This window comes from Trachemys scripta, chromosome 13 (genome assembly GCF_013100865.1).
Source record: "Trachemys scripta elegans isolate TJP31775 chromosome 13, CAS_Tse_1.0, whole genome shotgun sequence".
Taxonomy (NCBI): Eukaryota; Metazoa; Chordata; order Testudines; family Emydidae; genus Trachemys; species Trachemys scripta.
The window spans coordinates 42,756,193-42,768,629 of record NC_048310.1 but is presented as its reverse complement, the minus strand read 5'-3'; the positions used below and the strand labels follow the sequence as shown (position 1 = coordinate 42,768,629).

Here is a 12,437-nt window from a genome sequence, read left to right as displayed (position 1 = left end):
ATATTTTTGCAGTAAGAGTTCCCTAGGTGCCTACGTTTTTACCTCTGTGCACTCACACTGCAGCCACATGCCAGACATCTGGAAGCCTAAGCCCCATTAGGATGCATGAGCTGGGGGAAGAGAGGGATTCTTCTACCTAACTCGCTTGCAGAGCCTGATCTGGTAAGCGTGCTCAGACCTCACCTACCGGACTGGGCTCTGTGATGGGGTGCACTCCCCACACTGGTTCGGAGAGGGTCCAATCAGTCAACTGAGCAGCAAAAGAGGGCGATATAGGCTGAGTGGAGAACCTTGGTTAGAGGGAAGCTCCCCTGAGTAGAGGTGGGCTGGGCTAGTATGAACCCAGGAAGCTGACAGCAGCAAAGGCTGCTGAGAGGAAGTTTGCAATCACCCACTGTTTAGTAGAGAGGGAAGGAGGGAACCCAGCGAAAGAGTAGGACCCTGCTATTGATACTGTCACTAAACATGAAACCAATGCTCTATTTTTCAGACTCTGCTTTTCCAACCCATTTGTTTTTCTGTAGCTCCAGCCCAAGATTTGCTTTTGTATCTTATGGCCTCTACCCCTCCACAGAAGGATGTTCACCTACCAGGTGGGGATAGCCCATCAGTCTTAGCTGGAAATGCTCCCAGACTTCAAAGGACCCAGGTGAAGTATGCTGAGCTGTTTGCCAGAGCAAACATGGCTTTGGTAGGTGTTTTCCTTCCCTTCCCATGCCTGTCTCATATGGAAACAAGGAGATGAACTTTTCAATAAGGAAAACTTCCTTGTAACATAAAAATCCAAAACTGAGAATCAGTACAGCTCATTACAAAGAGGTATAAGTGACACACAAATTGCCTTTTTGTCTGCATTCAAGTGGGATTTGTATTCCTTGAGTCCCACAGTACTGTAGATCAGACTAGACCTCCTGGGAGGTGTCAGTACAGTGGAAGTGTCAAATGTGAGCACATTTTTACTGACAATGCCTTGTGAGAGAAGGATCTATCTTGGATGTGCCTCTGGTAGTTCGAGAGTTATGGTCTTGCATTTGATTTGCAATGTCATTTGTTTGTTAAAGGGACATTGTCAGGGAAAAGATGTAGATTAAAAATCATCCCTGATCTAAGTCACTAATACCATTTCAGGGGGCAAATTTTCAATGGCACAAAAGCAGCGAGGCTCTCAGCTCCCCCTAAAAGTCATTAAGCTTTCAGCTCCCATCTCCCTTTCATGCCCGGGAAAATCTTCCTCCAGATTATTAAAAATGAAAGAATTAAAAATAATAATTTATCGTGTCTGTGGTTTGCTTAGTTTTTGCGCTTCATGCAGTGTGACCAGTGAAACAGACTAGTCACTTCTACCTTTGTAGCCAGATGGTTTCATTTTCTGCTTCTTTTGCAGCAGTGCACTCATGACAGTAATAGCCATCACTTTACATATCAGTTTTCATCTTCAGAGCAGTCTACAAACATCAGTCCAGACCTCCTCCCTTTGAGCAAGTTAACACCCTGTTACAGAAGGAGAAACTGGGGCAGAGAGGTTTTGTGACTGGCCTAAAGCACAGGGTAAATCAGGGGCAGGGCCCATGCTCAGGCTGAGAGAACACACTGTCTTGCAATGCTGCAGTGTTCAGGTTGCAGACACTGCAGGGGAAATGTTTATATCCAAAGTTAAAACCTGTTTTCAATTAAATCCTTTAAACGACGTATAGAAAACATTTCAGTTTAAATCCGGTTCCTGACAAAACTTTGAACTATCTACCAGTGTCTCTTAAGTACCTTTTGTATTTTATTGGTTTTTAAAGTATTTATTTGGAAATGGCAGAACTCCCCCACACTCTGTTAATGGCCGAGAATGCCATTTTCCTTTAAGAACGCATTTCAGCCAAGTCTTTAAAAGGCTAGGTGTACTGGCTTTGGGGAAGAGCACAGCCGCACTGCCCCCATTTGCATTCATCACTGCACAAAGGGCCTGATATAATGACCATCAAAACCAATGGAAAGACTCCTATTGGCTTTGACAATGAGGAGTCCTCGTGGCACCTTAGAGACTAACAAATTTATTTGGGCATAAGCTTTTGTGGGCTAGAACTTACGTCATCAGATGCGTGGAGTGGAAAATATAGTAGGCAGGTATAAATATACAGCACATGAAAAGATGGGAGTTGCCTTACCAAGTGGTGGGTCAGTGCTAACGAGGCCAATTCAGTCAAAATGGATGTGGCCCATTCCTAACGGTTGATGAGAAGGTGTGAGTATCAACAGAGGGAAAATTACTTTTTGTAGTGACCCAGCCACTCCCAGTCTTTATTCAGGCCTAATTTGATGGTGTCGAGTTTGCAAATTAATTCCAGACTTAAAAGTGGCCATTCTTCAACAAAAAAACCTTCAAAAACAGACTCCAACGAGAAACTGCAGAACTGGAATTAAGCTTATGCCCAAGTACTCCTCGTTGTTTTTGCTGATACAGACCAGCACGGCTACTCCTCTGAAACCTATTGGCTTTGGTGGACGTTAGATCAGACTGTAGGAAAATATTTAATTTCTCTTAACATGTTTTGATTTTTCAACCGTTTTTGTTTTGTCAAATTCCGGACTGTGTGAAGCAGCAGCAAGCCAAGGGGCAGGAGGAGAGCCAGGGGTCATCTTCCCAGTTACAGGAAGTGGACTACAGTGCTGCTTCTAATTATTGCTTCAGTGGGACTCACTCACTCACTTACGGTAGGTTCACAAGGCTCGGTTTTGGCTTATTATATGGAATAGGATTGTGTCTGAATTATTCTTTTCTCCTTGCCAGTAAGTGCTGTTATTGCAGCTCTGAAGAATTAGAAATAAGTCCAAGTGTTTGTTTAGATGCTGCTCAACACTAATACCCTGAGAAATGAAGGATCTGTTTTCTGCCAGAAAGGCTGTAGCATCTAATTAGTGGTGTTGTGATGGTTGTCGGGGTGCCCAGGACTGTGAGTCACTGTTACCCCCCTGCCTCTAGCCTGAGGGAGTCTTGGTTGTGGTAATTGGGTGTTAACTTTCAGCCACTCACGCGTTCTCCCCTGGACTATGCCAGCCCTGGCTTCATCTTGCAGGTTAACAAGAGGGGCACGCCAGTCCCCGAGTCCTCTTGAAACATCCCCCTCTGATAACCACCCCCTGCCAGAGGCTACTCATAGAAATCCCAGATCTTCTGCTCCCGAAGGAGTAGCTTACTAATTTTACCTTAAATCACTGCTCCTGTCTACCACACAGCACTTGTAATAAAACAAGAAAAAGGTGGAACTCCTTGCCAGAGGATGTTGTGAAGGCCAAGACCATAACAGGGTTAAAAAAAGAACTAGATAAATTCATGGAGGATAGGTCCATCGATGGCTATTAGCCAGGATGGGCAGGAATGGTGTCCCTAGCCTCTGTTTGTCAGAAGCTGGGAATGAGCGACAGGGGATGGATCACTTGATGATTCCCTGTTCTGCTCATTCCCTCTGGGGCACCTGGCATTGGGCACTGTCAGAAGACAGGATACTGGGCTAGATGGACCTTTGGTTTGACCCAGTAGGGCCATTCTTATGTTCGTTATTTAAGAAGGAATAGAGATTCAGCTATAAACAAGAGTGTGATAGAAACAAATAAACAAACGTAAAACATGAACTAGGGGCTACACTTATTTATGAGTTAGGAAAGGTCCCTATTAAGTCGGTTCTTCTTTGAGTGATTGCACATGTCCATTCCACTGTAGGTGTTTGTGCACTGGAGTGCACAGTTGGCAGAGAGTTTTTACCCTTAGCAGTATCTATTGGGACAGCCTGAGCACCCTCTGCTGTTGCACATCGCGCAGGTATAAAGGGCCGAGCTGCCCCAGGCCCTCCTCAGTTTCTTCCTACCTCCTATGATAGTTGTTGGAGCGCCCTATCCTTGCTTCTGCAAGTCTCTCTCAATACCCGTATATGATTTCCGTCTATAGTTAGTTAAAAAAAGAACCCGGGTGGCCCGGCCTGGACCCAGCTGCAGCGGCCCGGCCCAGCCCAGCCCTGTCACAGGGTGCCCCTTCCCAAACCCAAACCCCACCCTGAACCGAGCCCCGACCGGACCTGCAGGGGCCAGGCGCCTATCCTGTGGCCCCAGCCCCAGAGCTGCCGTGGCGGGGAGAGGCGCCTCCCCACCCCCAGCCCCAGGTGCTGCTGCAGGGAGAGAGAGCTGCGGGGAGTCCTCTCTTCCCGCCATAGCCCCGGAGCACCCTCCTGCGCCCCAAACCCCTCATCCACGGCCCTACCCCGGAGCCTGCACCCCAGCCGGAGTCCTCACACCCCTGCCCCCTAACCCTCTGCCCCAGCCCTGAGCCCCCTCCCACACTCCGAACCCCTCGGCCCCACCACATTAATTTTGTTATGTGCACCAATATGAAGGTGATGTGTCACACCACCTCCATATTGGTGCACATAACAAAATTCATTCTACACATGTGTGGGAAAAATTAGGTGGGAACATTGATAATGAGTCTTGGTAAGTTAAGAGCTTTATGTAGATACCTTACATGTTGCCTCTTATGAACAAATACCCTACAAGACCTGTGTTCGGTCTAGTGAGTTTCTCAGGTCTGAGGGACTGTCACAAGCATCTAACGTGATTTAGTGCATACAAATATTACCACTGCACAACTAATGAAGCACTATGCTGATGACCAGCTGTGTCACATGTGCCTCTTCTGGGGCACATCAGAGGATTGGGCAACCAGAACAAGATTGCTATAAATGTAGGGATCAGGAAACACATTAGAACAATACCATCAGAGGAGAGACAATCTGAGAACCCTAGGACCTCCCTAATTCCTGTCAGGACTAAGTGAGGGAATACCTTTCCACATATCAGATAGCTTTGACCTGTCTCTATCCCACAGAGGATAATGCACCAGACGGCAGTGGGATTAAGCTTAAACTCATGCTCCCCAACATGAGATCAGTGGCCAGTAATACTGGTAGTAGCCACAATCTCATCTCAGGCAGATTCATGGATGAAGGCTAGAAGGGTCTGACCATCCAATCTGATCTTCTGAAGGAGGCCCTAGAATTCTACCCAGTGATTCCTACTTCTAACCCAACAATTTGTGGTTGAACCACAGCATACATTTTAGAAAAACATGCAGTCTTGACTTAGACTTCAAATGATGGAGAATTTACTATATCCCTTGGTACTCTGTTCCAATGATTAATTACCCTTGCTGTTAAATTTGTCTTATTTACAATTTGACCTTCACTGACTTCAACTTCCAGCCATTGGATCTTGTTCTGCCTGTCTGCTAAACTACAGAGTCCTCTAATATCAGAAAGTCTTCTTTTGTAGGTACTTACAACTCATCATTAAATCACCTCTTCTCTTTAATAAGCGAAATAGATTTAACCCCTCTAGCCTCTTGCTGTAAGGCATGTTTCCAGACTTCGAACCGTTCCTATAGTTCTTCTCTGAGCTCTCTGCACTTTTTCACAATATACAACATCCTTTTAGAAGTGTGAAAACCTGAACAGGACACACTATCCAGTGATGGCCTTACCGATGTCATTTATAGAGGTGATGCCACAACCGTGTTCCTGCTAAGTATTTGCTAGTTAATATATCTAAATATTCTGCAAGCCCTTTTTTAAGCACAGTATCACACTTAACCAGCTAAACATAAACTTCATCTATATTGACCCCTATATTAATTTCAGGGTCACTGCTTTCTAGCATACAGTCACCCATTCTGTGGCCTACATTTTTTGTTCCTAGATGTAGGATCTTGAACTTGGCCATATTAAAATTCATTTATCAACACAATTATTCTTAACAATTGGACTTTAAATCCTGTCAAAGTATATCGAGTTCATTCAATAAGATCTATTTTATATGAACCCATGATGAGGGGTATTAATTGTATTTCCACCCTTTAACTCGTTAGTGATAGAGTATTGTCGTCAATTGCCTTGCGTGTTTGTGTGTGCTTTCCGTGTGCTTTCCAGCTCTGCGCAGACAGCTGGTTCAGCAGATCTTGATAGTACTACCCAGCGTGGTTAAGTGCTGGGGGCTGGAATATTGTTGCCTCGGTAGCACTGTACAAGCTGCTCAGTGCTTCTGTCCTTGAAATTCAATGTTATTAGCAGATATCGCAGCCTGCTGAACTAATGCTGCACTGTCACTCAAAGACAGACCACAGGCACGGTTCAGTGACACAGGCACTCGGCCAGGTGTATTGCCATCAAGACACAGTCCTAGGGCCCTGGCTCGGTGGTTACAGGTACGCTAACACATGAGTGCTCTGTGTCAAGGAACGGCTCAGTCAGCAGCTGGACTTTCTGCCGCCACCTCAGCTGAACAAAGAATCAAGGCAAAGAACCCCAACATTTATAGGCTAAAAAAAAAACTAACGTACACAACTTACACATTTCATGGCATTTGTTTGTTACCTCCCCTTGTTCCTGATATCTTGGACAAAACATCCCTCTTCATTATGTTGTCAACCTCTCTTATCTGGTACTAGTTTGGGATGTATCTGTACTAGCTGGAATATATTTACACAAATATCTAGTGCCTGCTATGCTAGCAACAGCTTTGCCAAGTTCATGTATCGGACAGTGAACTTGTAAGCATCTGCTTTACTGCAGGGCCTGACTTTGGTTGTGGAATTTGATAACACCAGTGATTTGGCTGAGCCCAGAGTTTGCAACAAGCAGATTAGGCTGTGGGGCTCCTCTTTGAATGTAGGCAATTCCTTAACAGACAAACCATAAAATGGCCCTAGCAGTTGCTTCTGAAATAATGCACCTAGAATCTAGATCAAATTACTCATAAAATATGGAACTACAGAACTGACTCCTCCTCGGGAGGGATCATGGATTATTTTTCAGTTTGTTTAAAATAGAATCTAGGAACTTTGGTGAAAATCCCCTTAGAAACGTGAATTAGAATAATCAAATAAAAGAACAGGCGGAAGTTCTACATTCAATTTAATGGCAGTTCTCTGTCTGTAACACAGTTTTTGAACGTCACAGCCAGCTGAGTAGAACTACACTGATTTTGGTGAAAATCGGAAAACCAGAAAGGGAAAAAATGGGAGACATATGGAGTCCCTTTCCTCTGTGCAGCAGAACCACGGCTTCAAGCGCCTCTGTAATTACCTAGAGATCAAAGAACTGGTTAACACTTTCCAGGATAACAATACCTCATCTCATCTCTACCCATCTTCCCAATAGACTTTAACGGGTTGATATTTTGAATGACTTATCACCAGACAGAAAGAGGACAAATGGCGAGGGTGGAAGGAAAGAATGGGACGTGCACACTGAGCCCCTGGCAGGGGGCAGAGTGGGAAACCCTGGGCCTGGCGGAGGACGGGGGGGGGGGAGCACACAGAACCCTGTCATGGGTGGAGAGAATGTGGGTATGAGGGATACACGTAGACTCTAGCATGGACGAGAAGAATGGGAGACAGTGGCATGATGGAGAGGGAAGCACGTGGGACACATGGAGCTTGTGAGTTGGAGTGGCAAGATGCAAGGAGCGCCTGGTTTGTTCCATGAGTTTGGCCTACAGAAGCTACAAAATGTGCAACCCTGTAGTAGTAGTAATAATTACTAGTAGTTCATTCTACTCAGAGGTTCTATCATTACTATTAATAATGTGAATTATATATTTTAAAATGCATTTTCAGGCATACAGCTCTGTATTTTGCTGACCCCAACTCACTGTAATTCTTTTAGATGAGTTGCTACATAAGAACGAGCAGCTGAGTGTCCAAGTAGAGTACTTAACTCTGGAATTAAAACAACATAAGAAACTGCAGGAGACTGTGCATCTTCTACAGGAGAGTCAGAGGTATGATGAACGGTATGATGTAGAAGCTCCACACACATGGAGGCCAGGTCTACAGTAAGCAATTAGGTCGGTATAACTACGTTGCTCAGGAGTGTGAAAAATCCACACCCCTGAGCGCCTCAGTTAAACTGACCTACCCACTGGTGTAGACAGAGAGAAGCCCTCCCGTTGCCATAGCTACCAGCTCTCAGGGAGGTGGAGTACCAATGCTGATAGGAGAAGCCCTCCCGTCGGCGTGGATATTGTCTTCACTGAAACTACAGCTGCGCCGCTGCAGCGCTTTAAGTATAGACCTGCCTAGAGACTTTTTGCAGAAAGTCTCGTTTTCAAATGTCCTGGTCACACACGCAGCTCTCACTGAAGTCAGTGAGAACAAAGTATGCTCCACACCTCTGAAAATCAGGCTACACATAAGTGCATTGGAGGGTGGGGGGGAAATAGTTCTGACTCGTTAAATCAAATTGGGTTTTAGGCTCATCTCCTTTTCTAAAAATGGGATCTACCTAGATTACGGTGACTCGCACTGTGTCACTATATTGTCTCCACTGTATATTTGTAGAAACATGATTGACTTCTTCATAGGGTGGGGTGAGCTACTATGATTTTCATTATAAGCCCGAGCTTATCCTAGATACATATGTAGAAAACCAAAGGCACACATTCCAGAGCGGTTCTCGACGGCACAGGAAAATTGCTCTGATATGGAAGTAGTGGATTTAATATATTCACAGGTGTGAACAGACCACTTTTGTGAATCTAGTCCCCTGTGTTCTAATAGGTGGTTAATCAATTGCCCATCAGGTCAGTAGGTTTCTTATTATCATAGTTCCTAACTGTCAGAGTGGTTAAACACTGGAATAAATTGCCTAGGGAGGTTGTGGAATCTCCATCTCTGGAGATATTTAAGAGTAGGTTAGATAAATGTCTATCAGGGATGGTCTAGACAGTATTTGGTCCTGCCTTGTGGGCAGGGGACTGGACTCGATGACCTCTCAAGGTCCCTTCCAGTCCTAGAATCTATGAATCTATGAATCATCTACAGTACAACTCTTTCTACTGATGTGCTTGTAGCTGTCCATAACACATTACTTATGCCTGTAATAGGTTTATAACATCAATCATTTTAGCCCCTTATAAACTATTTATAAATGGAACCTTAAGTGTGATTGCTATTATAATCAGTTTGAAATACAGAAGCATGAACTACACACTTCATTTTAACTTTTCGTTTGCTATGAATTTGAAGAAATGGAAATTAGTATCTCATTGCAGGGAATACATTCCACAGCTTAGCAGAGTTCATTCAGATGAATGCATGCTTATGCATCATTTTAACCACCTCTTCGCCATCTTGCCCAGGTCTTTAGTGTCCACAAACAACTTCCTGCTGCAACAGCTGAATAAAGAGCACAATCCTAATTCAGTAAAAACAACGCTTTCTTCTGAGAAATTCACCATTCGTGAGAGATCGCCTCCCTTAGAAAGAACTCCTCCTGTATCAGCTCATGGCTATAGTCAGTATGGTAATACAGAGCAATTAAGCAATTCTCCTCTCTAAAGGAAACATGGCGTCACTTCACATATTTAATGTTATATGGATTATGTTCTTTTCCATTTAAGTACAATATGAGATGTTAAACTGTATTTAAATGTGTCTAATGTCTACTTTTACTGAAGTGAATTCACTGTCATTCTAATCTTACCTTGCATTAGCATCTTAAGCACCACTTGGTGTTAGCATTCTTATGTTTTTCTGTCTTTATTGATTTCCCAAAAAAATACAGAAGGCTCCTTATAATAAAACGGTAGTCTGCAGTCTTGCCATCCCAAGGAGGTATGATCTTCGCAGATACTACAGAGTCACGCTTCAGGAAGTATTGGTGATTCAGTAGTGGATTCAATTTCCTCTGAAATGGTACTGAATCAATGTCCCGTGCTAGGTGGCTGTTTGGGTGGAGATCCAATATTTGATATAAAGTGTAAAATCAAGGTTATGTCCCATGGCATTTTTTGCAAGAATTTGGAGTGACCTGGTGAAATTTTATTTGGGATGATAATCTGCAGATAATTATTCCCTCTGCAATTTCAGTTTAATACAGAATACTTTCTCTCCCCCATCCTAAATTGTCCTGTAGTGTTGCTGTTTGCTGCTAACAGCTGTCATGTTCTACCCTAGAGATGGTTGCATTTCAGCTATGGGATGGCGATTCCAGTGTATGTTCACTGAGAAAGATTTCGTGAGTTAAGGTTGCCCGGTGGTATCTTGTGCTCTTCCACAACATCCAGTTCAATACAAACTGCTGAAAACCAGGAAATAAAGAGTTACGGTAATTCAGTCTTTAACGCCTGAAAGGTGGACACCAATGCAACCTTAACTCTGCCCCCTGGAGCTGGCACTAGCCTATAGGAGTTATCTGCATGCATTCTAGCTGCATTCACTGTGTTACGTGTAGCTGTATTGAATGCTGGAGGGCTTGGTTGGGGCAGCTTAGCAGAACTGTGATTATGATCTGAGGTGATTATGGTCACCTCTGGGCGATGAAAGCAATGGGTATATGTGTACCCTGAGGGATGCAGTTTGCCTCATGTCAGCACTCAATTGTGTAGCTGTGCCTGTAGCGATACTGAGGGGGATTGTGGGCAGTGAGGTGGGATGTGGGAGTACGGTGTGGCTGTTGAGGGGGAGAAATAAAAGTGCTGTGTTAGAGGAACCCTGTGTGCAAATGTGAAAGGAGTGTAAAATGCAGGAGAGAGGGGGATGTTTTATGGAGTAGGCTCAGTGTCTGAGTGTAGGGCAGGTGCAGGTAGTGCTCTGAACAGGAACCTCACCTGCATGCAAGTTTTGCCTTTGATTGTGTCCTACAGTGGGCATATGCCCTATTGAATGCACATGCTGCACTATCTACAAAGGTAGCAGATGTGTAACCCTTCTGCCAGCTGGTATTGGCAGTAACAAAGGCTGGGTTCAATATCTAGGGATTCCTCTTAATTACAAAACAAAACCCATTTGAGCCCCATGGCACCTCCCTCAAGGAGCCCGGAACCATAGGCCACTATGTTACCTCTCTGCCTCAGTAAGAGAATTTTGCAGGATCTTAAACCGTGCGCCAGCTCCCTGCCACACCAGCAAACTCTGAGACTCTGCCAGTCTTAACTTTGCCTTGTAAGTAACATTCAGCGAAACCCGCTTTCTCTCTGTAGTGTCCAGTCCCTCTCACTGGACATTCACAGAAATTAAGTCCAGTGCCTCCAAAGAGCCAGTACACACACACACTAGCTCAGTGGTTTTAAAACTGTGGGTCGTGACCCAGAACTGGGTCGCAGATTGTAAGGCATTGGGTCGCGGTGACTCTGGTTAGCACCACCGACCGGGCCGATAAAAGTCCCGTCAGCGGTGCTGCCCGGCTAAGGCAGGCTACTAGTCCCTACCTCTTCTGACACTGCGCTGCGACCTGGAAGCAGCCAGCAGCAGGTCCGGCTCTTAGGTGGGGGGCCAGAGGGCCCCACACGCTGTCCTCGCCCTGAGCACCGGCTCCGTACTCCCATTGGCCAGGAACCGGCCAATGGGAGCTGTGGGGAGGTGCCTGCAGGCAAGAGCCGCGCAGAGCCACTTGCACACCTCCGCCTTGGAGCCGGACCTGCTGCTGGCCACTTCCAGGGTGCAGCATGGTCCACGGTGCCAGGACAGGCAGGAAGACTGCCTCTGCACCCCCGCTGCACCGCTGACGGGGAGCCGCCTGAGATAAGCCCGCGCCCCAACCCCGTGCCCTAATCCCCTGCCCCAGCCCTGAGCCCCCCCAAACCTGGAGCCCCTTCCTGCACCCCAATCCCCCCAGCCCCACCCCAGAATCTGCACCCCCAGCCCAAAGCTCTGACTCCCTCCCAACCCCCTGCCCCAGCCCAGAGCCCCCTCCCACAACCTGAATCCCTCATTCCCGGCCCCACCCTGCAGCCCTCACCCTCGCACCCCAACCTTCTGCCCCAGCCCTGAGCCCCTCCCACACCCCAAACCCCTCATCCGCAGCTCCGTTGGGTCACGGGCATCAATAATTTTCTTCAACTGGGTCGCCAGAAAAAAAAGTTTGAAAACCACTGCTCTAGCCTGTTAGCTCCGCTGAGGACATGCTCCTTACCTTAATAGAACTACTCTGAGGTAAACTTATTGTTTTATTATAAATGTATTAATAAAGAGCAGAGAATTAAGTGATACTAAGCAGAGATCATAGAGACCGAAAATAGGTACAAATGTAACAAAATAAAGCACACTTTCCAGTGTCTAAAATGTAACCGATTATAATCCTGGTCTCATGCAATTTCTCACCTACAGTCAGAGGGTCCGAGCTGTTGGCCCCGGGCTATGGCTACACACAGACACTCAGGGTGTCTGGCTGTGAGAAGCCCAGGTTGGGAGCTGCAGCAGTCAAGCATTGCGAGGCACCCCACATTGCAGGGCAAGTGGTGACAGTCTCTCAGTGCTCTAGCTTGTACCCTGGAATGTCATAAGTATCTAGGACCCTTAAACCGACGGCTCACCACTAGTAACAGCTGCCCTGTCCCCTCTGTTTTTTACTTGGAGAGAGCTCCCTGCCCCCATTGTTAGTGAGTGAGATTACAGTTATGGT

The 12,437-nt window shown here is 45.9% G+C and overlaps 1 protein-coding gene across 3 annotated transcripts in view; it reads left to right on the top strand.

The window, feature by feature from the left end:
* The window catches only part of LRRC36 (leucine rich repeat containing 36), a 44,296-nt gene extending 34,837 nt beyond the window's left edge, over positions 1-9,459 (top strand). For 2 of the 3 annotated variants that reach the window (XM_034788842.1, XM_034788845.1), the window contains exons 11-14: positions 525-649; positions 2,589-2,703; positions 7,701-7,815; positions 9,175-9,459. In XM_034788842.1, the coding sequence (XP_034644733.1) occupies positions 525-649; positions 2,589-2,703; positions 7,701-7,815; positions 9,175-9,373 (554 nt within the window). In that variant the 3' untranslated portion in view covers positions 9,374-9,459. The remainder of the gene's footprint in view (positions 1-524; positions 650-2,588; positions 2,704-7,700; positions 7,816-9,174) is intronic. The other variant, XM_034788844.1, reaches the window with a different exon arrangement.
* Positions 9,460-12,437: the final 2,978 nt, after the last annotated feature.